The sequence below is a fragment of the Gadus macrocephalus genome, chromosome 15 (genome assembly GCF_031168955.1).
Source record: "Gadus macrocephalus chromosome 15, ASM3116895v1".
Lineage (NCBI taxonomy): Eukaryota > Metazoa > Chordata > Actinopteri > Gadiformes > Gadidae > Gadus > Gadus macrocephalus.
In genome coordinates, this window is record NC_082396.1 from 3,672,457 (window position 1) to 3,700,013 (window position 27,557).

The 27,557-nt window shown below is 46.7% G+C and overlaps 2 protein-coding genes across 4 annotated transcripts; one reads left to right on the forward strand and one right to left on the reverse strand.

Annotated features, from left to right (window-relative positions):
• fbxo11a (F-box protein 11a) lies at window positions 1-13,604 on the forward strand. 2 transcript variants are annotated; one of them, XR_009529301.1, is made up of 22 exons: window positions 1-349; window positions 2,514-2,641; window positions 2,845-2,926; window positions 3,340-3,481; window positions 3,982-4,111; window positions 4,710-4,793; window positions 4,952-5,084; window positions 5,207-5,313; window positions 5,439-5,550; window positions 5,797-5,903; window positions 6,064-6,201; window positions 6,507-6,724; window positions 8,260-8,440; window positions 9,009-9,131; window positions 9,568-9,653; window positions 9,799-9,875; window positions 9,970-10,113; window positions 10,912-11,022; window positions 11,262-11,369; window positions 11,510-11,560; window positions 11,889-11,987; window positions 12,324-12,464. XR_009529301.1 is itself a non-coding variant. In XM_060073333.1 (22 exons), the coding sequence occupies exons 1-22, from the start codon at window positions 262-264 to the stop codon at window positions 12,451-12,453; spliced, it is 2,637 nt and encodes an 878-aa protein (XP_059929316.1). In that variant the 5' UTR covers window positions 1-261; the 3' UTR covers window positions 12,454-13,604. The 2 variants fall into 2 exon arrangements, 1 of the variants encoding a protein (XP_059929316.1); XM_060073333.1 differs by having other exon boundaries at window positions 11,510-11,618; window positions 12,324-13,604.
• msh6 (mutS homolog 6 (E. coli)) lies at window positions 13,125-24,048 on the reverse strand. 2 transcript variants are annotated; one of them, XM_060073318.1, is made up of 11 exons: window positions 23,926-24,048; window positions 22,497-22,905; window positions 21,958-22,160; window positions 21,458-21,636; window positions 18,649-21,259; window positions 17,368-17,669; window positions 16,678-16,795; window positions 16,168-16,257; window positions 15,628-15,782; window positions 14,689-14,888; window positions 13,125-14,151 (listed from the first exon to the last, which is right to left on the reverse strand). In XM_060073318.1, exons 2-11 carry the CDS (start codon window positions 22,757-22,759, stop codon window positions 14,070-14,072), a joined length of 4,203 nt encoding a protein of 1,400 aa, XP_059929301.1. In that variant the 5' UTR covers window positions 22,760-22,905; window positions 23,926-24,048; the 3' UTR covers window positions 13,125-14,069. The 2 variants fall into 2 exon arrangements, with proteins under 2 accessions (XP_059929301.1, XP_059929300.1); XM_060073317.1 differs by having other exon boundaries at window positions 18,649-21,268.
• Window positions 24,049-27,557: the final 3,509 nt, after the last annotated feature.

The following is a 27,557-nucleotide window of genomic DNA, read 5'->3' on the forward strand; positions in this document are numbered from 1 at the left end:
TGTGGCAAGAGCAGTCCGTTAGCCTCCATGGTCTGTGCTGCTCGTCTTGTTATGGCTCCTCCTGCTATAGCATAACAGCAGCGGCGGAACAGGCGCAGGGGTTAGGAACCGAACCACATATTTGTTTTCCCCTTTTTGGTAACGGAAAAGGTGGCGGACTGCGCAATGTTTAAGAAAAAGGCATATTAGCTAGTGTGCCCCGCTTTGTCTCTGCTGCTGCGAAGGGTTAGACATTTCTTCAAAGATTAATAACCCCCCCAAATGAACTCCGTCAGAGCAAGTAGCAGAAGACCCAGGCGAGTGTCCAGGCCGCGCCCGGTAGAGCCGGAAAGGAATAACCAGGAAAGAGGTAAAGTGGACCCGTATCTTAACCAGCATCCACTCCACATTGCATGTACTAGGCGTCCGTGTCAACGTTTTGGCCCGGGCGTGACATTGTTGCCCTATTTGTTTTGTATCAAACCCCAGACAATAGCAGCCTTACGCGGTAGACGGCTCTCAGGAAACACCGCGGCTTGTGTCTGTACCCAGCGCACAGGCCGCGCTTTGTCTGGCTGGCTCTTCTCACTGCTCCAGCTCCTTATCTTCTCAACTATCGCCCTGCCCGCATTCAGCGCTTGCTTCACCTTCAAGCGTCAGTCTCCCACTTTCCCCAGATATCATTTGTCTTCAAACATGTGTGACAAATGCGCTGAGGGGGAAACGCCAGCCACATAACGTATGTTTGCTATCCGTATCCCCCGTGCTAACATGCTAATCAGCATACCATATGACGCCAGTCTCCGGCATGGTTGTGGTCCCTTATAAATGTCAACGTTGTACGCGTTTGATTGACTTGGTCACGGGTTGGTCAATTTTCCTGTACATCAAGAGCAGAATTGCATGGTTTTTTTGCAGAGAGCAGGACGACACGCGTGGAATATACAATGTGTACACCGATCTCCTTAAAAGTAAACAAGCTGAATCGTACGGTGCGGTCCCCCTGGTTTCCACCGAGTCTCCCCCACATCCCCGGCTGAAGGATCGCTAGATCTAATACACATTAAACAGCTGTTCGACCAAACACAGGAATAGCAATCGAAACGCTGCCTATGTGAGTTACCATGTGACGTTAATGCAGCGCAATGTAAACGTTACGACGTGTAAAGACGTGGTCATCAATTAACATAACTTATGTTAATTGTTTCGCAAATTAATGATGTATACATCATTTTCTCGCTCCAGCGCGTTTTAACCTGAGCTCGAAATATTAATATTGCATCTACCGCCTCATCGTTACAATTATTTTGTCGACGCTTTTTTCCAAAACGACTTTTAATTAGTGGAGGGAATAATAATAATACATTTAATTTAGAGGCGCCTTTCAAGACACCCAAGGTCACCTTACAGAGCATATAGTCATCATTCAAAACTATGTAAAACAGACTAGGAATAAAAGGAAAACAGAGGTTAAACATGAATAATAATAATAATTAATAACACTCAAAGACGCCTAAAGTGAAGGGGGGACCTTCACTTTAGGCGTGAAGGTCCCCCCTTCGTTAGCTTAGGACCACAGGTGGGAATCTACCTTCATGGTTAATGCACTAGCGGTTTGAGCCATCGAATTGTACAATCATCTCCACTTTTTCGTTTTGGTAGTGATGCAATCCACCATTTCACATTTTATACAGTATATTCTATGTTATCATGTATGTGCATGGCACGCATGCATGCTCAGCCTAGGGTTCAAAAGGCTCTGCTCATTGTTTTTAAGAGTGTTGCCACAGTGCATTGGGATCTTTGCTGATTGAGCTGGACAAGTCAGGTCTCTGGTGTTTGTAGTGGTTACTGGTCTAGTAGCCTGGGAGTCATGTGCAACCAAAGCAACAAGCACTGTCTGCGTCCCTCACCTGGGGTAACTGGTAGCCGACAGCTCATCCCTTCCTCCTCAAACCTTGACAATAATGGCTTATTCTCAATCAAAAGGAGATTCCTTGTTGCGTTTGTATGGTATTGTAAATATATATTTTTTGTGTAGGATTTAGGAACATTATGTTTAATTGGAATAGTACATTTACGTATATTTTGCTGCTTGATGCTGTTTGATTATTGGCCTTTATAGTTCTTTAAATGCTTAGAGTAGATTTGTCATTTATGGGTAATATTGATAAGGTTCTGTATGTTGAATGATAAAAGCCTGTGTGTGTGTTCCCATTCTAACATACTTGAGTAACGATGAAACATAAGAGGGAATGAAAATAGCTCGAGTGCATGTGATGAAAAATGAATTTAGACTGTTCAAGTAGGCTGGTCAAGTAGAATTATACAACACTGAAGACGTACGAGTTTTCAAAAAACAAGCGTCTGATTGGAGAGATTTCTGAATTTGTCTGAAGCTCTGCATCAAAAGCATTGTTCTGCTAAAATTAGAGCTATGCATCCATCAATCTAAACCACGCTTATGAAACAATATTTGCCGCGCATGTCAGAAATGGTTGTCTTATTGTGTTCATTTTTTATTTATTTTTAAGATGAGGACGTTCCTGCAGATATGGTCGCAGAAGAATCCGGTCCAGGAGCTCAGAACAGTCCCTACCAACTTAGAAGGAAGTCTCTACTACAGAAGAGAACAGTGTGTCCAGCCAAGGCCAACATGGAGGTATGACATCTCAAACCCAACTGACGGGGGTCTTTGGTACATTCAATTGAGTGAACCATACAAAGAAAATCATGCAACCAATCAGTTTTGTTATCGTGAATCATATGTTGAAAAACTAGGGTGAACCTATTGTCAATCCTGCAAATAATTAATGTATCAAACAATGCCTTATTTAATCTAGAAACATGCTTCTTCTCATGCAGGGTGCTTCCACATCCACCACTGACAACTTTGGGCATCGAGCAAAGCGCCCCAGAGTCTCGGGAAAGTGTCAAGATTTATCAGGTAATCAGAAAGAAAACAATCATCTTTTGACGAGAAAAACTTAGAAAAACGAATACAGTCATACGTGCATAGAATATAGCAACCATGAGGTTACTATATTCATGGTGACTATACTATACTCATATAGTTACCATAAGGTTAATATATTAAATTTTTCCGGTCCAAAAAAAAAAAGGATGTTCCACGACAAACCGCCTGTAATTTAGTTCTCCAACTCGCGCACCTGCGAAGCTCTCGTAAAGCAGGCGCCTCTAACGACGGTGTGTGTGTGTGTGTGTGTGTGTGTGTGTGTGTGTGTGTGTGTGTGTGTGTGTGTGTGTGTGTGTGTGTGTGTGTGTGTGTGTGTGTGTGTGTGTGTGTGTGTGTGTGTGTGTGTGTGTGTGTGTGTGTGTGTGTGTGTGTGTTCCCCACAGCGCCAGCAGAGCAGTACCTCCAGGAGAAGCTGCCGGACGAGGTGGTGCTGAAGATCTTCTCCTACCTCCTGGAGCAGGACCTTTGTCGCGCTGCATGCGTGTGCAAGCGCTTCAGCGAGCTGGCAAACGACCCAATCATCTGGTGAGACCCCCTGTTCCCCCCCCCCGGTCGGCAGTGCTGTTATTATAATCACATCTCCATCGGTTGTTAATGGGCTGTTAATCACCATCAATGCGGATTTCTGTGCGATGGATGACTGATAAGACATCATCGAGTTTGTTAATGTCCCATCGTAAGACATGTTATATTATGAGGGCCATTAGCGATCATTAGTTGTTTTATGGGAAATGTTGGTCGCGGTCAATTGTGTAGTTGTTTTTGAGGTATAAAAATTGTATGCAAGTAATGTCCCGACTAGTTCTTGAGTTTGTCGACAGAACTAATACAATAATTTAAAATGTGAGGTGCTATTGGTTTAAGTCAAATAAGCATATGAACTCTATAAGCAAAAAGGAAAAGTCTTCTGTTATTCATGCCTCAGGGCTAGAAACGATCCTTTAGGTTTAAAAGTGCAGTTCCAGATTAAATATGTTGCTGCTGTCAATATTCAGAGCCCTAACCCTGTCTATGCTGCATTGCAGGAAGAGGCTCTACATGGAGGTTTTTGAATACACACGTCCTATGATGCACCCAGAGGCAGGGAAGTTCTTCCAGATCAACCCAGAGGAGTATGAACAACCCAACCCTTGGAAGGAGAGCTTCCAGCAACTGGTAATGAGCCTAGCTTATGCATGCTAATTCCCCACCACTTAAATTCAACTTAATTGCATGGAGGTAGTCCTTCGATTACAGAAGAACCCTTACAACACAAGAGATCGTCTTTGTTTGCTATTGAGTCTTTTATAGTATTATTTATGTGCTGCTGTGTTGAAGGTTAATATTCAGCCTTAAACCATTTTGGGTTTTTAAATGTGGAACATTTCAATCCACTGCTGTAAAGATGTCACATAGATCACAGGAAACTACACTGCCCTTGATAGTAACAGATGGTAGTCATAGCCACTATAAAGCTTTTGCCTGCACTATGAAATATTAGGTTCTTGTATACTCTGCCAAATACAGCACATTGTTAATGAAGACATTGATGCAGTTATTCATTCCCATTCATTCATGGATTTTAATACACTTTAGCCCAGTCACCATTTCGGTTAGTTTATAGCAGTTGTTAAACACTTGACTACTTTTATTAGAGTAAATTTACTACAAATAAAGACGCCCATTACACCCTGTTATCCTTCTGTTGCAACAATTTCAATCCACTTCCTTATGGAATGTGCATTATTCACCATATTACCTTTTTCCTTCACAGTACAAGGGAGCGCACGTAAAGCCAGGCTTCGCTGAGCACTTCTACAGTAATCCCGACCGATACAAGGGACGAGAGAGCATGCTCGTAAGTGACCACTTCTTTAGCGGTGTGTGTTCTTTCCTTCTTTCCCATGTCACCGCAAGTCACCCAGCGAGACTAGCTTCAGCTAATTTTCATTTTAAATATTGCAATTAATCAACGGTGCATCCCTTGTTCCTAATAATTCCCGGCGTTCCCTTCAGTACTACGACACCATCGAAGACGCCCTGGGCGGCGTGCAGGAGGGCCACTTCGACGGCCTCATCTTCGTCCACTCCGGCGTCTACACGGACGAGTGGATCTACATCGAGTCGCCCATCACAATGGTTGGCGCCGGTACGTGTATCAGAAGAACCCGTCGCCCCCCCTCCCCCCCCCCTCATCAACTCCCCCCTGTGCGTGCTTTGAAAGGGGTCCCTGTGTTCCCGCTGACACCTCCTGCGTCTCTGACTCCACAGCCCCGGGGAAAGTAGCCGACAAAGTGGTCATTGAGAACACCCGCGATTCGACGTTTGTATTCATGGAGGGATCCGAGGACGCGTACGTCGGATACATGACCATACGGGTAACCACGCTTTTTATTTATTAATTTGTTTATTTTTCATATTGCTGGTAAGGCGTTGGTTACGTCCGGTCAAAGAAATGGTTTTGTGATCCTTATCAGTCGACGCGTTTGTCTCTCTGTCATAGTTCAACCCCGATGATAAGTCGGCCCAGCACCACAACGCACATCACTGCCTGGAGATCACGGTCAACTGCAGCCCCATCATAGACCACTGCATCATTCGCTGCACGTGCACAGGTAACGTCTTCACGCACAAACCCGCTGACCTCGTGGGGGAACGATCCAAAACACTTCCATTTGTCAGAGCGCAAGCCATTTACAAGGCATCTCCTGCGCGAACTAAAAACGCCTGCTTATCAATCATGCGTTGCAATTTCAAATCTAGACATCTCAAGCATCAAGCCTTCAACGGTGGCTAATGTTGGACTGGGTGTACAACCTTTCTAGAGGTGATAAAACTAAATGTCTCCCTGGCGCTTTCAGTTGGGTCGGCAGTTTGCGTGAGCGGCCAGGGTGCCTTTCCCACCATCAAGCACTGCAACATCAGCGACTGTGAAAACGTGGGCCTCTACATCACTGACCATGCACAGGTAACGACCGTGACCTCACGCGACGCAGTACCCGTTCCCATAATTCAGCCTTGGTATTGGAAGCTGAAGAACACGGGACTGACGGAGAACACAGTATTGAATACGTCTGAAGCCGCGACACGTTACCCGCCGAGTACTCACTGATCCCCGCCCCCCCCAGGGCATGTACGAGGACAACGAGATCTCCAACAACGCGCTGGCGGGCATCTGGGTGAAGAACCACGGCAACCCCATCATCCGACGGAACCACATCCACCACGGCAGAGACGTGGGGGTGTTCACCTTCGACCACGGCATGGTGCGGCTCAAAGTGCTCCTCCTCCTAGCCGGTTTGGCGTAGACTTGAGCCGGACTTGATTGATTATCGGTTGTTTCTACTCAAGCAAATGGCAACTTTCATTCACTCCTTTTGACTTGAACTTCTTTTTAGGCCAACAGAGATTCATTATTTTTGTAGGTTTATCTATTACCGGTCCTTTTGAAAATCTATTGATGTCAAGGAAAAATGGTAATGTCAAGAAGAAAATATGTGATTCGTTTTTTATAATTTTGCACAAAAGCTTTCATGCGAGTTGGTACTAAAGCGATGTTTGCGCACCGCAGGGCTACTTCGACAGCTGCAACATCCACAGGAACCGCATCGCGGGCTTCGAGGTGAAGGCGTACGCCAACCCCACGGTGGTGTGCTGCGAGATCCACCACGGCCAGACGGGCGGCATCTACGTCCACGAGAAGGGCCGCGGGCAGTTCATCGACAACAAGATCTATGCAAACAACTTCGCCGGCGTGTGGATCACCTCCAACAGCGATCCCACCATAAGGTTAGTGTGGCTCATCATAACGTTTCCATGTGTTCGATATTACTCTTCTCTTGTACTACTGGGGTTGATTTATTTTACTTAAAGGTTGTATCGGGGATTCTAGGCCGAAACGTAAATGATCACATTCATCGGATCTTTCCTCACGACCGTTAGCTGCCCGCCCCATAAGCAGGCCGTCAAAAAAGAAAACGTCCCTGTTGGCAGCCTGTGCTCTGAGATCTGAGAAATGGTACTATCAACTAGGGCTGTGCAATTAATCGAATTTCGATCGTGATATCAATTTTGGGGTCAAACGATCTCCAAACTCGTATAATCGAGTTGAAACGATTAATTTGACATTTTCCATTTTAAAGTAGGCCTAGAGAGTTTATGAAAGTTTATGAAAGAGACGCGCATGCGAAAGCATTCAACGCGGCGAGAGTGAGTACAATCTAACAGGCGTGCTGCATCAGGAAGTATGCCGTTGGCAGGAGGCGGGACATGCCAGTGAACCGCCAATCAGCAGCATCGACTGTTGACAGACATGTTGGAGTAGACCTACCGCGTGGAATCTAAAGTTTCAGTAACGTTACAGTTTGATGAACGATAACAAGCTCCTATAGCAGACTTTAACTAAGAGTTCTTTAAGGCAGAACTGCCAAGTACATCTTGTATATGTATTTCTGTTTAACAACAATATGATTTTTATTAGCCATGTGTTTGTTATGGCTTTGTGACTTTTAACTTTGCTATGGAGAAATGCTGGGACCGTTGTTCTCTAGACATTAAATAGGTTAAGTTAATTTTGGATACTTATACGTGTTTCTGTGATATTTGATTGTCTTAATATATTGTATTCATGAAATGTTTTATAAAAATCAAATGTTAGATTCAGAATGTTGTGGCAGACAGTACACTTACACACGAAAAAGGTTTTATTTTGGATACTTATAATGTACGTGTTTCTATGTCATAATTGATTGTATCAATAAATGCATGTTTTCAAACTCAAAAATAATCGTTTGAATAATCGTGATATCAATATTGACCAAAATAATCGTGATTATGATTTTTCCCATAATCGAGCAGCCCTACTATCAACCACTCAACCAAAATAAATAGTATTCCAACCAATCACCGACAAGAGGTGGGTGTTGTGGGGTTTTTGCGCTGCGTTCATGATCGTTTTTACTGGATGCACGAAACCCAGAAGGGAGGGGCGAGGTGGCTCCGTTTGTTTGGGATCTCACTTCAAACACCAACAGAAGAGACGTCACTGATACACCTTTAATCGACCCGACTTTTATTGTTATTCTTTTAGGCACCCGTGTCTGCAGTAAGGCCTTCTCCCTACACTTTGTTACTCTATTGCTTTTATTCGTATTTTTTATTTATTTATTTTTTACCATCGCTGCACACGCATTTAATTTGCATTAACGGTCAAGCCAACGAATGATTGTTGGGGCAATGTGAAAGCCCTTTCTCTAAAACCACCTCCTCAACCTCGGTGTCAGAAAGCGTTCGTGTCTGACGTGCGCTCTCCCACCGGCCTGCAGGGGCAACGCCATCTTCAACGGGAACCAGGGCGGAGTCTACATCTTCGGCGACGGCCGGGGCCTCATAGAGAGCAACGACATCTACGGCAACGCGCTGGCAGGCATCCAGATCCGCACCAACAGCTGCCCCATCGTCAGGCACAACAAGATCCACGACGGGCAGCACGGGGGCATCTACGTGGTGAGCGGGGCAGAACGACTTGGGGAAATAATCGAATTGTGATTATTAACGCCGATATTGCGATTGAGATTTGGTGTGCGTTCCTTATGTTCTGTATTATTCACTAAACAAGCAATAAATAATTCTATAGCATTACCAACACAACATCGGAAGCAGTCAACATATAAAATGCTGTTTCCTTTAGGCCAGGCCTATGTGTGGAGATGAATTGATGCATGAATTGATTATAACGTCTTTATTTAGCTATTGAATTGTAAAAGAAATACGAATCTCGCTCATCTCCAGTCAGTTACAGTAACAAATCCCCAAAAACCGCAGCCTTTGCGTTCTATTACATTGCGACGTTGGTTTGGATGAGATGAATCGTTCAGTCCTAGTGGGGAGTGTCATCCACACACTCGTGCACACGGGCGACCGCCGGCGTAGGATCGAACGGTCGGCTCGATGACCGAAAATGCAAATGGCGTGCGGTAGTCCGAGGCGTATCACGTTCACGGCGGCCCGCTGACTCTGTACCCGCCCCTGTGTGGTCTGTTCCCCCCCCCCCCCCCCCCCCCCCCCCCCGCAGCATGAAAAGGGCCAGGGGGTGATCGAGGAGAACGAGGTGTACAGTAACACGCTGGCAGGGGTCTGGGTGACGACCGGCAGCACGCCAGTACTGAGGAGAAACAGGATACACAGCGGCAAGCAGGTAAGGGTGGCGCCTATAGGGACGACGCGCTCGACCACGGCGCAGACCTGACCGCACTGGGTTCAGCGCCCCCTTTGTGAGGCGAAAACATTAAAGGGGACGTATTATACCACCAGGTGTGAGTGTGATTAGCCTTACAAGCCATTTCGAAGACCTGCTGGAGATAGATCAGTCTACCAGCCTACCCAGTGGACTGAAGTAAACGTTGCTCATCTATCCAGCACAGATCTAGGTGGACACGCCCACTGCTGATGTCACATGGGGCCGATTTTCTAAACGGCTTGTACGGCTAATCACACACACACCTGGTGGTATAATATGTCCCCTTTAAGGCGACAGTGAAGTGTTTATGTCTGTGTTAAAACGACACTCTTTTATTATGGGCAGCATCAGGGGCACTGAGGGGAACTGACCAGCGTTGTGGTTGTGTTAACAGGTCGGGGTCTACTTCTACGACAACGGTCACGGTGTGCTGGAGGATAACGACATCTACAACCACATGTACTCTGGAGTGCAGATTAGGTGGGTCAATTGTCCTCCTGATGGCCCTGTGGGTTAGAAACTTGGGAGGGCCAATTGTGCGGCACACAGATTTCCTTTCAAAATATCAACCTCCTGTTGATTTACGTCAATTGTACATATTGACGATTTCTATTCCTTTGAACAGAACTGGCAGTAATCCCAAAATCCGACGGAACAAGATCTGGGGCGGTCAAAACGGAGGCATTTTGGTTTACAACTCTGGTGAGAAAACCTTCCGTATCATCTCGGTTTATCTTCAGTCGCCATATACCCGCAACAAGAACGATGGATAACCAGACCCGTTTGTGCACTCAAGGCTTGGGCTTCATTGAGGACAACGAGATCTTCGACAACGCCATGGCCGGAGTGTGGATCAAGACGGACAGCAACCCCACGCTGCGCAGGAACAAGATCCACGACGGGAGGGACGGAGGCATCTGTATCTTCAATGGAGGACGAGGTACTTCAAATCTGTTCATAAGAAAAGCATAATTTATGATGTGTGTATCCCAAAGACCCGGTTTCATACGAGGGGTGATCTTGAATCGTTGGTAATTCAAATCCTCAATAGAAAGACATTGACTCTACATAATCTTTAACAGTCGAATTGTCTGTTGGGAAAATGGTGGGAGTGTAACAGCGAGATGTTTGATTGGGGGGATAGGGGTGCTACAGGAGTGATACAACAGCATTGCTTGGGTTCTAGAAGAGGAAAGCCTAAAAGTATTACCATGTTTTTTTTTGTGAAGGTGGGGGGGATTGATCATTTCAGTCTTCATTTCGAACCCATAAAAGATGATCCGAAAAAAAGTCAATAGCAGCTCTCGTATCATACCACTCGCGTTAGTGGAAATGATTTCCTCTGTCGGTAACGGAGTGTATTTTCGCTGTTCTGAATGGTTCCCTGTGAACGGTACATTCACATGTATTTTCAATTTGTGAGCAGTCAAACGCTTCTGCATTCTCTTTATCGCTTCAGGTTTTGTCATGATCGGATGTGAATAACTTACTTCATCAGACCGGACAGAACTCTATTATAGAATATTTTGACTAATATGTTTTGAAATGTAAACTGTCGTTGCATAGCGTTTTTTCCACCACAGCAACACATTTTAGTTTCTAAAGAATAAAACCCACCACCCACAACGAGATCAATTGCCAGATGTTGTTCTGTTTCTCTGAACAAAGTCGGTCTGCGGTGAAGAAGAAAAAAAAAAAAGCGTGCAAATCAACCATTTCATCTGTTTCCTCTTCTCAGGGTTGCTAGAAGAAAACGACATCTTCCGAAACGCCCAGGCGGGCGTTCTCATTAGCACCAACAGCCACCCCATACTGCGGAAAAACCGAATATTCGACGGCTTCGCTGCAGGTGGGTAGCTCGCGCACACGGATCTGGCGTCTCCTTAGCATGAGGCTAATTTGTTATTTCAGTCTAATAGCCATGGCTTTGTTACAGCCTCGCTAATGTGGCGCCGTTATAAAACAAACGAACGGGCCTAATGAGGCTAATCAGTCTCTCTCTCTCTCTCCCCTGAAACCTGTAAAAACGCGTATACATGCCAGAGAGAGATTGGAGAGCAACTCGGAACATTGTTATCTTCTCCGCAGGTATCGAGATCACAAACCACGCCACGGCCACTCTCGAGGCGAACCAGATCTTCAACAACCGCTTCGGAGGCCTTTTCCTGGCCTCTGGCGTCAACGTGACAATGAAAGGTACGGCCGGGGGGTCCGCCGTACAAGACCACCGCCATGACGCACTCCTAAAAGGGCCACGTTCACACCAAAAGGTGAAGTTCAAACGGATCCAGGAATGAATCTTAACGCGTGGTTTTCCCTTCTGTTCCTCTCTGCAGATAACAAAATAATGAACAATCAGGATGCCATTGAAAAGGCTGTAAGCAGAGGTCAGTGCCTGTACAAGATTTCAAGTTACACCAGCTACCCAATGCACGATTTTTACAGGTAACTCTTCCTGTTCTAGCTTACCGTTGATAGATTACCATTGATAGCTTACCGTTGATAGATTACAGTTGATAGATTACAGTTGATAGATTACAGTTGATAGTTTACCGTTGATAGTTTACCGTTGATAGTTTACCGTTGATAGTTTACCGTTGATCATTTACCGTCGATAGTCGCGTTGTTTGAAGTGTTTTTTTCGCGTGAGCCTCTTGCTCTGGCCCCAGTGTTGGGTCTGCGTCACTAACGCTGTGGTCCTCTGGCTCCCGACAGGTGCCACACCTGTAACACCACAGACCGCAACGCCATCTGCGTGAACTGCATCAAAAAGTGTCACCAGGGACACGACGTGGAGTTCATCCGACATGACCGGTGAGTCCCTGGAGACCCTTTGAATCCTGCATGAAAGAACTTTTTATTGGTGGGGCACTGGATAGCGTAGCGGCCGAGACGTGTGTTCCCCCTCCAAAACGTACCGGGTTCGATCCCCAGTGTGTTACCCTTAGCCACCATTAAGAGGCCAACCTGTTTCTGTCTTTGTGACATATATCTATTATTCATTATTATACTTGGATTAAAGCAAATTTAATATCAAACTAAACCCAATCCCACTAAAGTAGTATATAATGTACAATTATACTTCACAATGAAATTGTGTAAGAGCTTTGCTGCAGTGCATGATGGGAAAACTGTTCCGTCCTCACGCAGGTTCTTCTGTGACTGCGGCGCCGGGACACTGTCGAACCCGTGCACGCTCGCCGGAGAGCCCACGCACGACACGGACACGCTGTACGACTCTGCCCCCCCGATCGAGTCGAACACCCTGCAGCACAACTGAGACTTGAGAGCCACCGCGCACACAAACACACACACACACACACAGACAGACACACACAGCACCGCCACCTTCCTGGCTCCGTCAGACTCCAAGATGGAGGCAGGCCAGCCTGTACAGGGGGACAAGGCCGAAACCCGGGCTCCAAGTCCACAGATTCACTTCCGAGGAGGACGTGACGCAAGAGATACGCAACTTTATATGCAGGAGTGGGACAGGAAGGGGATAAGGTTCCCCCATTGGACGCCTCGATTCTTCTTATTTTATTTTTTACAATTTATCGACCGAGGACTCAGGATTTGGGCGGGGGAGGGAATGGGGGGAGGGGGGCGGGGAGAGAGAGAGAGATGCCAAGGAAGAGCCAGCAAAGCACGTCTGTCTGTCTGTCTGAGCGACAGCAAGTCACGTATATACAAGAATCCTCATGGACAGCGGCGCTGACTCAAGCGGTCCCCATGGCAACAATACTTCCATCACCGGGCAACCGTCGAGCTTGTATGCACGTCCGGAAAAAAGAAAACAAAAAGGACACAGCACTTCAGCGATAAAAAAAAAAAAAAAGATTTAATTTTTAATGCTTTTTGTGTAGTTTTGTATTTCATGCAAAAATCGTACTGTACTTGAATGTCTTTATTTTATTCAACGTGGTTTTATTTTTTTATTTTTCTCACCCAGCAATCGCTTCCCCCCCCCCCCCCACTTCCGCTGTAAATGTACTCCCGTCGCAGTATCTTAACTTCTTTCTGTGAAAGAGAACACGAGGAAACACTAAACATTTCCTCCAGCAATGTTGGCTTATTTACATTTATCATTCAAGAAAAAGAAAAAAAACTTTTAATTTCACAAGACTTGTTAAAAGCCCAGTCTCCCATGTATAGCTTATGTGTCGTTTTTAGTATCCTTGACCTGAACTTTTACCGTCTTATGGTGTTTGTTGGTGAGATTCTCTAGATTTCCTCTACTGTGGCTGTCGGCAGTCCTGATGGGAATGCCACACGATGTTTTTATACAGTCATGACGTATTCATGTATACCGTGTCCATTTTACAGCTCCACTGTCTTGCACAATTTGTACCTGTTGTAAACTTATTTTTTTTTGTAATACTATATGGTATATCCAACTCAGAATGGCCTAATAAACCTACACCATTTTTACTTGGGTGGAAATTCTTGGTCAATTTGAAAAATGTCTGTAGGGGATTTTAAGATGTGATGAGCTTTAAGTCTTGTTAGCAGCCGTTTTATAAGAAACGTAAGATAAACGTGGCTTCTCCAACATTGCTGGAGGATAAGAAACTTACTCAAATTAAGCTGAGACAAGTATCTATACAGTGGTATGTTTTATTCCCCCTCCCCTCCAACTGTATTGGTTTTCATACAACCTAAATTGTATGCATGTATCAAAACATCTAGACTTAATATATTGTGAAGTATTCAATAACCATTATGTAGGCGATAGTGTGAAATTAAAGGGTTCAATTTCCTACATAAGAAATTGTCTTTTGTTTTTTTAAATAAACTTTATTAGATCATTACAGTAGTGGATTTATTTGTGTTGTCTTCAAAGTAACAAAAAAATGGAACAGTGGAACAAGTAGAAAGGAACCGGAACAAACGGGTTCAGACACTGCTGATCGTTTGAACCAGCGAAACAAAGTGAGCTTTTCCCAGAGTGGCATCTTCAGCAAATTTGCAGAGCTTCCTGTGAAGTGGGGGAGACAAAAAGACAGGGTCAGTAATCAAATCTTCCTCGGCAATAAATCATGTCACACGATGAATCACCTTACGGTTCAAAACTAGGGCTGGGTATTGCCAGGTACCTCACAATTCAATTCTTTAGGTCTTCATTTGATTCAATATTGATCAAATAGCTTCGATATCGTTTCAATAATACGTGCAGATAACAAAAAATCCTAAATATTATGTAGAATTAACCATTTCATTGTGCTTTAACTAGCAAAAAGGGAATACACCATTGTCTAGTATTGTTCCTGAGCTAAACTTGCAGCATAAAAGTAATAATCGTAACATGGACAAATGTAAAAGGGCATGTACTTTTAGGCATACTCGCTTCTAGATTACAATGACTGAGTATGCGTTTTTTTAAGGAAATAATCGATTTCAAAAAATTCTGAATCGAAATTGAATCGAGAAAAAATAAATGGCAGTGCATTGATGAATCGATATGTTTACCCAGCCCTGTTCAACACTGTAGTTGGTTAAACAGCGTTTGCCGTACCTGAAGATCCTGAGGCTCATGGTACTCTTCTCAAACTCCCTGGCCTTCTGGTGCCCGGCCTGGATCACGTCTTCGGGCAGGTTGGCCAGGCGGGCTGCGTTGAAGCCGTAGCTCTTCGGACAGGCCCCAGCGATGAACTTGTAGAGGAAGGTGATGGTCTCCTGGCTGGGATCCTCGCATTCGTTCTCCACCATGCAGGCCTGGAGGAGACCGACGGCTTCTTCATACTTGGCAGATTTAAGCCTATTTGCATTTTTAAATATGGGGGAGGGCAACCGCTGCCAGAATTTGGCGACCGCCTGCCATTTATCACTTTTGATCTACTGCTGACTTCCTAAGTGGTTGTCATAATGTTTGACATTCATTATTTAAACTGCTGATTTTAAATCAGCAGAGGGAAAAAAGACGGGTTAGAAAATTGGTTTGAAAGTCATTTCTGTTATATTGGATGAAACATTAAATGTATTCTGTGTTATTGCATTGAAATCCAAATGATATCCACAGTCACCTACCACACCACAGGACAGGACAGTTAAGTGGCGATATCTTTTCTGACAAATGTACTTATTGTAAGTCGCTTTGGATAAAAGCGTCTGCTAATTGCCCTAAATGTAAATTCACAATTCACTGCACTTCCTCTGCAGGCAAGGCAGGCCTTACTCCCTAGTGATCGACCAATAAATATTTTTTATTTTTCCCAGCATGATTTACAGAGAGTTCAATAAATGTTCTTTTTAAATTGAGACTTGTAAAATGTGTTATCATCATCAGTGTAATTTTTATGATGTAAATTGAGGGAGCAAAAGCAGTATCGGCTCCAAATATCGCCTCAAGAAAATCGGTATCGGCGTATCGGTCGTCGGCTAAGAAAAAAAATAAATAATTTAAACCGGTATCGCCCCTAAAAAGAATCCATACGGGTCGACCCCTGTTACTCACCATGTGGCCCAGCCGCACCGCTGGGTTGTTGGCGTAGTCCTCCACCAGAGAGTGGTAGTGGGTGGAGAAGAGGGTGCGGCAGCCGACCTTCTCCGCCAGCTCCTTCACCACGGCACTGGCGATGGCGGTGCCGTCATAAGTGGCTGTGCCCCTGCCTGCAAAGACGTTCACAGAAAAAACGCTTACAGGTCTTGTTCCCAAGTCGGGGGGGACATGGGAAGGTAATGTGATACAAGGGATTCTGAAATTGCGGGGGGAGAATTTGATTATGCGCCATGTATAGCTTTCCAAGATGGGGAGCTCTATATTAAAATGGCACCGTGAAACGTGACCGCACAATATGTGATTTGTAATGGGAAGTATATGAAAAATGTATTCGAGTCCTCCTACGTTGTAAGAACACAGATCTACGGTTGGATTGCTCAGAGGTTTCATCAATCTTTTCAAGGATTTCAAGTTTCAGGAATCAACAATAGTAATATTTTATTAACGCTACTCTATCATTTCCGTGCTTAATTCTCGCCGTTGCTCCAGTCTTACCCAGTTCATCGAGGAGCACCAGGGAGTGTTGGGTGGCGTGGTGCAGGATACTGGCCGTCTCACTCAGCTCCACGAAGAACGTACTCTCCCCTGGAGGTAAAGCGACAAAGGACAAAACACATTGAGGTTGAGGTTCCGATAGATAGATAGGTAGATCATCTTTATTGTCATTGTGCAAGACTACAACATTTTGTTAGAGCAATCCTCCAGCTGCACAGTTATATAGATGCATGGAATATAAATATATAACATAAAAAAAACAATATCAACAATTTAAAGATAGAATGTTTTCGAAAACATGCCCTTAAGTGTCGGTAGTGCAACGTATGTACGAGATGGGGAGCATCAGTGTTGGAGGGGGGGGGGTAGAGTTCAGCAGTGTCACAGCTCCAGGGTAGAAGCTGTTTTGCAGTCTTGTCGTGCGGGCGCTAGGTGTCCTAACCGCGGAGGTGTTAAGAGGACCAGTCCCTTTGGCAGGAGCGGGAGAGAAGGTGGGGGTTTGTGTTTTACCGGCCATGATGCGGTCCGAGGCGCCCAGGCGGGTGAAGACCCGGTCCACGGGGGTGAACTGCAGGCTGTCGGCGGGCACGTAGCAGCCTAGCTGAGCCAGGATCAGCACCAGGCCACACTGAGACACCGGACATGCACATTAGGAACACAGCGATTCAGGACGGCTGGCTCACGAGAAAGGCCCCCTTTCCCTAAAACATCTGCACCACGCTTTTATTTAGCGGTACTTAAAATACCTTCAAGTACTTAAAATACTATTAAGTACTGCACTTAGCATTGTGCAGCATCTTATCCTAGCTATCTTGTTGCATACAACAACAATTGGTTGACAACAACAATCTAGTGCATGGCACTTTGTTCTATCAACTTCCTTACTGTAGCGAATGTAGCGATATGTCGTTTCTCTTTCGTCCGACAAATGAACTTAATGTCAGTCGCTTTGGATAAAAGTGTGATAAATGCCCTGACTGAAAATGTAAAGCATTATTGCTCGTTGTGAGAAAATAGAAAGTATTCAGTGGTTAAAAGGGACACACCAATGTGACATTTGTCAGTCGATAATGACTCACGGTCTCTTCAGGGGATGAGTCACTTTTTATATCATTTTTATGTAATGGCAGAAATAAAAAACGCCCGGAGGTGGAAACACCACCGCCTCCCTCCGGTCTCTGCCCGGCAACCAGCCCCCACCTGTCTCATGAGGGTGGACTTGCCGCCCATGTTGGGCCCCGTGACGAGGACGCAGGGGGCATGGCCGGCCGCCCCTCCCTCCTTCTCCTCATCCTCCTCTTCCTCCCCGGGGCAGTTGATGTAGATGTCGTTGGGGATGAAGTCGTCTCCGAAGAAGGTCTTGGTGACGCAGGGATGGCGCGAGCCCCGCAGGTCCAGGAAGGGAGCCGAGCGCTCTGCGGCCCCCTCCGGGAGCACCAACCTGGGCCGGCACATGGGCCCGTCGCCCCCCTGGCTGTAGCGCATCAGGCTGAGCAGCACGTCTGGGGGAGGCCATACGAAGGGGAGTTAAAACCAGAGCATCGGCCGCCGTTATTACACCAGGGCTGGGCGATTACTACCATTTTGATCGTGATTTCGATTTTTTGCGTCAAACGAGCACAAAACTAATATAATCTAATTTTCTATATATAGATATATATTTTTTTTTTTCCAATGTTTTATAGAAAGTGCAGAACAGCTGGATACATATCTGTACATTCTTTTAGATTTGGACATTTTCTTTTTGACCATTTTGTGTTGTTTTTTTCAGAGTTCTCAGTTACAAAGTGTTTTCAATAGGGACATGCTGAATAAATACATCATGTTTTCAAACTCAAAAATAATCGTTTGGTCAAACGTGATCTCAATATTGACCAAAACAATCATGGCAGCCCTATATTACACTCATAAAAACAATGGGAAGTACACGTTTACATGGGCTCAGTACTTGTAGCCCGTCCCCCAAGTTTTTAATCACCATCCGTTATCGGGTGTATCCAGGCTTTTAGCGGCAGAGTGCTGCTGTAAATAGAACAGCAATGTGTGTTTGAGAAATGGTCTGTTGATAAGAAATCCCATTATGAGACACATTATGCCTCCACTGTAGAGCTCCATCATTTACAATGTAATCATCTCTGCGAGACTAGTCATTACTGTAAAACACTATCTGACTGAAACGTAGGGCTTAATGGGCTCAACGGCTAGCCACCAAGCGATTCCCAGTCTCTGGATAGTTATTTAAAGAGATGCATTATTTTAACACACACACACACACACACACACACACACACACACACACACACACACACACACACACACACACACACACACACACACACACACACACACACACACACACACACACACACACACACACACACACACACACACACACACACACACACACACATCTATTGTTTCTATTTTTAAAGACACGTTCCGAGAGCCGAAAATAATAATCGAGACACAACGCGTCCGTACCTAGCACCGCCATGCACTCCACGCCCGTCTGCCAGTCTCTGTAGTTCTTATCAAAGTTGTAGAAGAGCCTCCGCATGCAGTCCTTGAGCGCGGCGTCCCTCTTCTCCTCGTAGCCCTGCATCTCGGCGAACAGGGCCTCCGACTCCTTGGTCACGTAGCGTTTCCAGCCCTTCTTGGTGGACTTCACCTCGTACTCCTCGGGGATGCTCCTCGCAGACATGCTCTCGGGCACCTCCATCTGGTAGCGGTTGCGGCCCGTGCCCCAGAAGGTCATGCTCTTGCAGCCCAGCCGCTTCTTCTGCCGGTCCAGGTAGTCCTGAAGCTCTCTCTCGCACGTCTTGATCTCGCCGAGCGCCTGGTCGAACTCGGGGTCGAAGCCCGCCTTGGGGGTGATGACGCCGGTCGTCCGGGCCTTCTGGTGGTCGAAGGCCGTCTCCCACCGCCGGAGCTCCCCGGAGAGGTCGGGGAACAGGCCCTCCTCCACCCCGCTGCCGGCCTTCAGGTTCACCACCTGGCGGAGCAGCGCCGAACGAAACTCCCCGGAGACCTTGGCGAAGTCGGAGATGATCTCCTGCATGGTTTTGAAGCCCTCCAGGGCCGAGAGGAAGTCGGCTATCTTGCGCTTGCTGTAGGTGACCTCCTCGTAGAGCACGGCCCGGCTGTCGGGGTGGTCCTGGCCCTTGAGCGGCGTGCCGATGCTGTGGATCTTGCTGAGGAGGCGCTCCAGATCGGGCAGCTTCTTCAGCAGCTCCGAGGCCTCCGAGGCTTCGCCCCGGGCTCCCATCAGGTCCTCCAGGGCGTCCAGCCGGGCCTCGATGGAGGTGGGGTTGCAGAGCGGCGCGCAGAGCCACTGCTTGAGGAGCCTCTTCCCGAACGGCGTGGAGCAGGTGTCCAGGCGCTCCAACAGGGTGCCCTCCGTTCCCCCCGTGCCGTTCTGGAGGATCTCCAGGTTGGCCAGGGTCACCCCGTCCAGCACCACGCGCTGACGCGTCTGGGAGAAGAAGCTGGAGGCGGAGCCGGTGGCCTTCTCCATCTCGACGTCCACGGGGACGTACTCCTCGAAGTTGGCCATGGAGAGCAGCTCGTGGTCGACGAAGCACTTCTTCAGGTAGAACACGCATCCGCCCAGGGCGGAGAGGGCCAGCTCGTAGCCCTCCTTGGGCGTGAGGCCCAGCGAGTCGCTCTCGGAGGTCATGCTCTTCAGGACGCTCGGTAAAACGCTGCCGCCGGCCTCCTGGTCCTTCCCGACGCTCTCGTTGAAGTAGTCCTCTTCCGCCAGGGTCTTGAGGGTCTTCTGCGCGTCCCAGAACTGAGTGTTGGCCGTGAGCGCCTCCTGCATGGCCGAGGCCAGCGACGACTTGAGGATTTTGCGGGTCTCCAGCGACGGGTTCCCCCTCTCGAAGAGCACCTGCGCGGGAGCAAAGTGCGCCACCAGGGTGCGCAGCCGGGAGCAGTGGCGGTCGTCCTGGAACTGCCCCACGTGGAAGAAGCCCACGGAGGTGTCCACGAAGCTCACGCCGTAGGTGCGGGCCGAGCCGGAGCTCTCCGGCTCCGCCCGCTCCTTCAGGCTCAGCAGGTACTTGCTCTGGCACTCGGACGGCGCCCCGTCCAGCACGCTGTACGTCTGGGTGCCCCGCGTGATGATCCGGCACACCTCGCGCCTCACCACGCGGTCGAACTTGGTGGGGCGCGCCATGGTCTTGCAGCGGGCCTCCATCATGTCCGGCGTCTCCGTCTGCTCCACCCGCGCCACCTTGTAGCCCTTCTGGACGAGCGCGTCCGAGAAGCGGCCGAACCCGATCTCGGGGAAGCCCGAGTGGGCCCAGGTGCCCTTCATGAAGGTGAGGTTCACCTCGTTGACGCCGATCACGGCGTCCATGTGGTACAGCTCGTAGAACTTGCCCACCTTGTAGAAGAGCACCGCGTCGAACATGTCCGCCTTCAGCTGCCACCAGCGCCGGATCCCGGGCGTGCACTTGTTCAGGAAGTCGTCGGGCACGTAGAGGGTGGTGGGGTCGTAGTCGCCGGCCGCCTGCCGGCGGCGGCGGCCGTCTTTGCGTTTGCCGTCCTGCAGCCACTCCAGCTTCTCGTGGTCCCAGGTGGTCGCCCCGCCGCCGCCGTCGGCCGTGCCGTTGGCCTGGCCCTCGCCGCCGTCTCCCGCAGAGAAGGCGGACAGTCGCGACTTGGTGTCTGCGGCGGATACCGGCGGGCGCTTCGGGGTTATCGCTGGTGCAGCGGCGGCCGGCTTTGGTTTTGGCTTGGGGGCTTTCTCGTCGGGACGTTTGCGCTTCACAGGTTTAATCGGGCTGTCCACTTCGGAGATTTCGCTCTCCTCGACCTCCTCCTCCTCCTCTTCCTCTGAACTGCTCACCGCCTCCTCCACCTCCTCTTCTTCTTCATCGTCGTCGTCGTCTTCCCCGCTGCTGGCCGCAGCTTTTTTGGGGTTGAACTCCTCGTCCGAGCCGTCGGTGTCGGAGGCCGCGATGATGCGTCGGCGCTTGGGTTTACTGCCCTTGTCCACCGTGGATCTGGAGGAACGGCGACTGGGCTTGGAGGACTTCTCCTCTTCCTCCATCTCTTCGTCACTCGCCTCTTCATCAGAAAGCGTTGACTTATCGAGCTGAAAGCACAAGTAAGGACGGACGATTAAAAATCTCATTACATACCGAGGTCTTTCATAACGTAACAATACTCTACTTTATCAATCCCAGGCGTCGTCGTTAGGACTAAACACAACAAACCCAAAAGGTGTTCTGGGAATAAAAGACAACAAAATCATCACACGATGGCGATCGTCCTTTTAACCCACATCCATGTCTTCCTCCTCCTCCTCCTCTTCCTCGTCAGATGGGTCCATGGAGAGAGGCATCTGCAGCCTTTTCTCTGGACTGTCAAACATGACTTTGTCCGCTAGCTCCATGGCACGGCGGATCTCAGGCCTCCCACTGAAGAAAGTGCCACCGCTTTTAGCATCACTGCTGTCGGAGCCTGCAACAGAAGTTAGCGGCATTTAATACCTTTCAGTATTTTACAGCCTTGGCATAAGTATTAACCACAAGTGCCACGGTGTGGGGCAAGTTTCATATACAACCTTGTACTTCAATACCAACTTACAAAATAGTATCAAACATTTCCAGTAATAAACATGGAAAAAAATACCTAGAACCGAGCTTTAATAATGGGTTCACTCACACTTTGAATCATTAAAATTCGTAAAATAAGTCATAATACATCAAAATAAATAAACGAAATATCTACTAATAATAACACTGGCAGCATACGTATGAAGTTCAACCGACTCCATCTTACCTAGGTATTCTCGTACATACTTGGCGCTGACCCAGCCCCTTGTAGGAGGCTCGTCAAAGAAATGGACATGGATGCGTTGGTTCCGCCCACGACCCCTCATCTGCAGTCCACTTAGGGGCTGGGGGACGACCATGCACGGCCACCACGGGTGCCCCTCCAGCTTAGCCCAGACCAGGGAGCCAGCGTTGAACGGGCATGGAGCGCTGGGCACATAAGTGTACATTGTGTAAATGCGTCGTCATAGCAAGGACGTAGCTAACTAGCTCCATCGCTCTCCATACAATAGGAACAATGTACTTTAGCACAGCACGATGTAGTTACGTTGGCTAACTGTTACAGAAAGTTTAAAAAGTTCAATCGAGTAATAATTTGATACTTTACACAGAAAACCTCTCTAACATCTCTTAGCACGCAATTCAGAGAGTCAACATCTTGACATGTCTGCTGCAGTTCAAAGACATTTAGTTAGATATGATCGTTCACATTGTGCACAAAGTGTACAAAGTGCACGATGCCAGGAGGACCACGTCAACACGTACCTTTCCTTGGCCGCAGGCGCTTTATCCCCAAACAGCTTACCGAATCCTCCATTCGAGGTCTTTGAGTGAGACTTTGGTTTGGGTTTCGTATGTTTGACGGGCTTATTCGGTGTAGCTAGCTTAGCCTGCTCTTTCGGGGAAGAGTTCGACTTCAGGCCGGAGGACGGGACGTCTGCCTCGGTCGGAGAAGGACTGAGCTTAGGCTTGGAGACAGGCGGTGGAGACTTGGTGAAGAAGTTGAACAGGGAACTTTGCTTGGCCATTTGTTACGTGGCTTTTAGCACCCTTGCAAAGAAAAATTGGGAAAAAATATTTTTTGCCGTATTTACTTTCCTGTTATCCCCTATCACTACCTTAGCAGGCCTGCTTCTTCGAGGTGCTCTTCGCGGGAAAACAGAGCATGGCTGGTCTGTGGGCGGTGAAAACAGACGTTATCCAATCAGAAGCGAATACAAAGCAGTCACGTGGGCCTGTTTGAGCGCCCTGTACGCATGTGTCACATGACAATGTTCCTACTGTACAAAACACAACAGAATAAAAAATACTGAACAAAACTGCCCAAATTAATGACAAAAATATTTTCGTTTATACATGCCTTGCTTACTATACAGACATCCCGGTTCGATGGAGAGGAACGAAAGCCCTTAGCGATAATATGCGCTGATAAACATACACCAGCAGAGTGCAGTATGAGAGCGATAATCTCCACAGGAGGTGCTATGTTTCCTATGGTTTTACTGTAGCGGTTTGTATGATGGTATCTTTTGCGATTGCAATTTCCATAGTTATTGCCAATGTATTGCAAACGGGGCAAAAAAAAAAATGCTTACATTGGATTCATAACGGAGTAGCGATAGATGCAAGCACTTCGTCCTATGCATGTAGGCCGTAGAGGACGAGCAGGATTGCATTGGGCTGCTCAGGACCTTGATTAAGGAGGAGGAGTGTTGGCCCAGGATCGTGGTGGACTACATCCAAATACAATCCTATTAATAACTGTAAATACATTTCCACTTCATAACCCCAGTGACTGATATGATATCACCGACTCACTGGCCTGCAGCTAGAGCTGCAATAGGACGATGCTGAAGCTGAATGATCAGTGAACATCTACTTAATGTGATGTATTATCAGGTACGCTCTGTGAGTTATTGGTTTTATGATTATACTCAATCGACCTTCGGAAATCCTTGTGTGTGTGTGTGTGTGTGTGTGTGTGTGTGTGTGTGTGTGTGTGTGTGTGTGTGTGTGTGTGTGTGTGTGTGTGTGTGTGTGTGTGCGTGTGTGCTTACGCACGCACGCACACACAAGCATTCACAGTACAGGTGTGTGCACGTGCCTCGTTGAACCGTCCATTACAGTAGCATTTGTGTGTCTGTGTGTGTAAAGAAATATCAATTATTCATTCTTGTCTCCACCAAACACTAACCTCAGCAGGACACCGGGAAAAATGATGACAAGAGTGTGGATGTTGAGAGCATTTGAGGCCCATTAGTATTCAGTCCACCTCTGCCTTGCCCTGGACTTACACCAGTGAAACCAAAAATGACCGTGCATGGTCTTGTTCCGCTCTGAGTGGCTTCCCCTCACGTTATGTCCATGTTAATCTGGACCAGAAAGGTGGGGAGGGTTAGGGCTGGGTGATGTTTTGCATCTCTTCTCACCGGGAGGTTGTAACAGAACAAAATTTGGGAGCTGTGTAAAATGACGTAACCACATTGAAAGGGCGCAGAAAAAACAAATGAAATGGCATTTCCCTCAAGGTCAGAGACAAATTGGGAGGAACCAGACCGAAAAAACAATCAGACACACAGACGGACACACAGACTATATACAGACTGACTAATAGGGGATGGCTTCGCATAAAAATAATCGTTTACAAAGGTGAGCTGAAGTCCTAGCGTCGATCGATTTCATTTGGCCCTTCGCCTCTTTAGACTCTGAGAACACGGCTGTCGGCTGTTGAGGTCTATGGCCATCCACCGTGTCTAATGAGGCAGCGTTTCTCTCCTGCCGTGCGTTGACAGCTCCGCACCGCTTTGCGTGTTCAGTAGGCCTACCCTGGGTTCTCCCTTGAGCATCCAGAGTACCAATCACTGATAACACCGGGGCAGCCCATCTTCCAGATCACGGTCATAATACCCCCACCAGCTGTTCAGGATCAGGCCTCCAACAGGGTGAACCACCAGGGAAATAACTTCCACAAATTGAATTTGTTCGAAGTGCGAGGAGTTAAGTAGGAAGTTCCTGAGCAATTCTGGTGTGTGGTGTGTGGGCCTTGTGGCTGATATCTGAAGTAAGGGGGGCTTTGTGGCACTATATTGCATTGCGCACGTAAAGTTTTACTTTGGGCTGCGTTCTCATGCCTACAGCAGCTTTAGTGAGGGGTTAGACATCTCAAGGATGCCTACAAGTAGCCTGCAGACAGTAGGCCTACTAGAACAGGGTGACAGTACAGTATAGCGCACGAGTAGGCCTACATTAAATAACTTTATACCTGCACTCCCGAAGTTCGGCCAGGCACTGGGAAAACCGCCACAGTCAGGGGATATCTGTCCTGTCCTATGAGGGGAGGGCAGGAGCTGTATTTCTAATCCCGATGGCCATTCTGCACTGTCTCCAGTTTCTTGTTTAAACGGGTTTGTTCGGCTCTTTATTTTTTTTGCAACCGCTGCAGTTTTGATTGTGTGCTTGGTTTGATTGTTCTTTGGCTCACTGCCAAGGGTTTGGACGAAAGCGTGAGTCTTCAATCCCGATAGTCATATGTCCAGCGAGGCTCTGATTGTAGTCTTTCTGTCCAGCTATGATCTGATTGTATTTCTGTCCCGCTAGGCTTTGATTGTAGTCTTTCAGATTCGCGATCAATCTATATATTTTTTATTCAACTCCACAGATTGAGTTTAGTAGTCATTCGACTACTTATTTATGGTTGAACGGGATGTATATATTATTATTTTTTTACATGGGAATAGACAGTTTATTGAGTCCAGTGGGAAATGCTGACCACATAAAATGTGTAATATAATATTTTATGTTTAAATAAAAGGTTAAACTGGGGTAAGTGATGGAGCCCTTTACTGAAGAGCCCTAAAAGGTGTAAACTGGAAGTATTTAAAAAAATAAATATATATATATATATATTGTAATGGCTTTTGAAACTAATTGCAAATTACAATGAAGTATACTTACAATGTATTTTTAAGGTATATATATGTATTTTTTTATTGTCTTACTAATATATTTCTATATAAGTATGAGTGTAATAACAGTTATAAAAAAACAAAATAGTTTGAAATATAATTATAGTAGAAAGGTAAATTGTTAAAAAGTATAGCACTAGCAAAAAATGACATGCATTAGTCATTGGTAGGTCAAGCTAATTTAAGTGCATTTAAGTATGTCTTTTGTTGCACTAATGACACATCGCTAGCATATAAAGTGCATTGTTTCAGCACACTTTCAGTAAATTAATCATGTTCGCACATAGAAGTATACTAATTCGACTTAAATTAAGTGTTTATTGAGTGCACTTTTTGTCTTTACCTTGGAGTGTTTTTGTCCCTCTCAAAGTCATAATGGATGAAGATGAGAGAGTCATTCCGTTACATATTTTCCTCATAACTCCCAGTTGTGTATAATGTTGGGACTAAACTCCATCCACAGAATATTTGGGCTATCGATCATTCTCTGTAAATGCTGAAGAAAACAAAAAGATTCACACTATAAGGCTTTAAGAACAGCTGTTTCATTGCTACAAATTCACAGAGGATTTACTACTTGAGCTTAATTAAAATTGTTTGTTTGCTGTTGCTGCACTCTATCTTTTTAATCAATCTTTTCACGGAGCCAGATATAGCCAAAGTATATGAAAATATACAAAAACATGATTCCGTGTACCCATTTTTATTTTTTTGACAGCAGATAAGTAATTCAAGAGAAACATTCAGCAAACATAGTAGAAAGACAGTGGTTTATTGCCACACCAAAGAGCGGTGTTACCTCCCCCCAATTTTGTAAGATGTTTTCATACTCACAGCAGAACACACACAATTGTCTTTGGGAAAAGTATGAATATTTCATTTTAATATGACAGCAAAGTACAACAGCAGAGCCTTTGTGGGTCGTGTCAGGGTCATGGAGTCGTAAAGAGAAGAAGGCACCTTGTACTGTGATGGACTCAGTTGTTTTAGGAGCACTCCTGCAGAGAATCAATAGCTGACAATAGAATACCTAATTAGATCCTTCTCAACCTGGTTCCCCAGTGGGGAGAAAACCTAAACAATTACTTATGTCTTTGAAGTGCTGCGGTAATTATAGATGGTTTTGGAGAAGAAGGAACAAATGAGTGCGGCATCCCTTCTACAGTTCTTCAGAGTGATATGGGACAGAGAGAAGAGAGGAGGCACTGCATATTACACACAACTAATGAGTCCCTAGGCTTGGGGATCATTAGTTACTGTTAGGAGTCTAGATGTTGGATTGCTTAAATCGACCTGGCAGAATAGGAACTATCCCCCATTATTCGGTCCTGAAACGTTAGTGATACTGTCTTTCGTATGGTAATCATGCATTGGTATTTTCAATATTCCAAACTAATGCCAACCTTTTTGTATTTGTAATGCAGAAGGTAAGAGGGTAAGAGCCCCGGGCATGAGCTCCACAAGATCTCTCATGTCCTATGAGCACCTTGCAGAAGGTTATGGGAGTTTGCCCAAAGTGCTCTCTCTCTCCCTCGCCCTCGCTCTCTCTCTCTCTCTCTCTCTCTCTCTCTCTCTCTCTCTCTCTCTCTCTCTCTCTCTCTCTCTCTCTCTCTCTCTCTCTCTCTCTCTCTCTCTCTCTCTCTCTCTCTCTCTCTCTCTCTCTCTCTCGCCCTCGCTCTCTCTCTCTCTCTCTCTCTCTCTCCCTCTCTCTCTCTCCTGCCCTCGCCCTCATCCTCGCCCTCCCCCCCCTCTCTCTCTCTACACAGCGGTCATAAATTGGCAATTAAACAAGCCATCCCTGCTTGCTGCCGATAGAGACCAGGAATTCAGTGGAGACAAACCTGTAAATATAACATGCAAA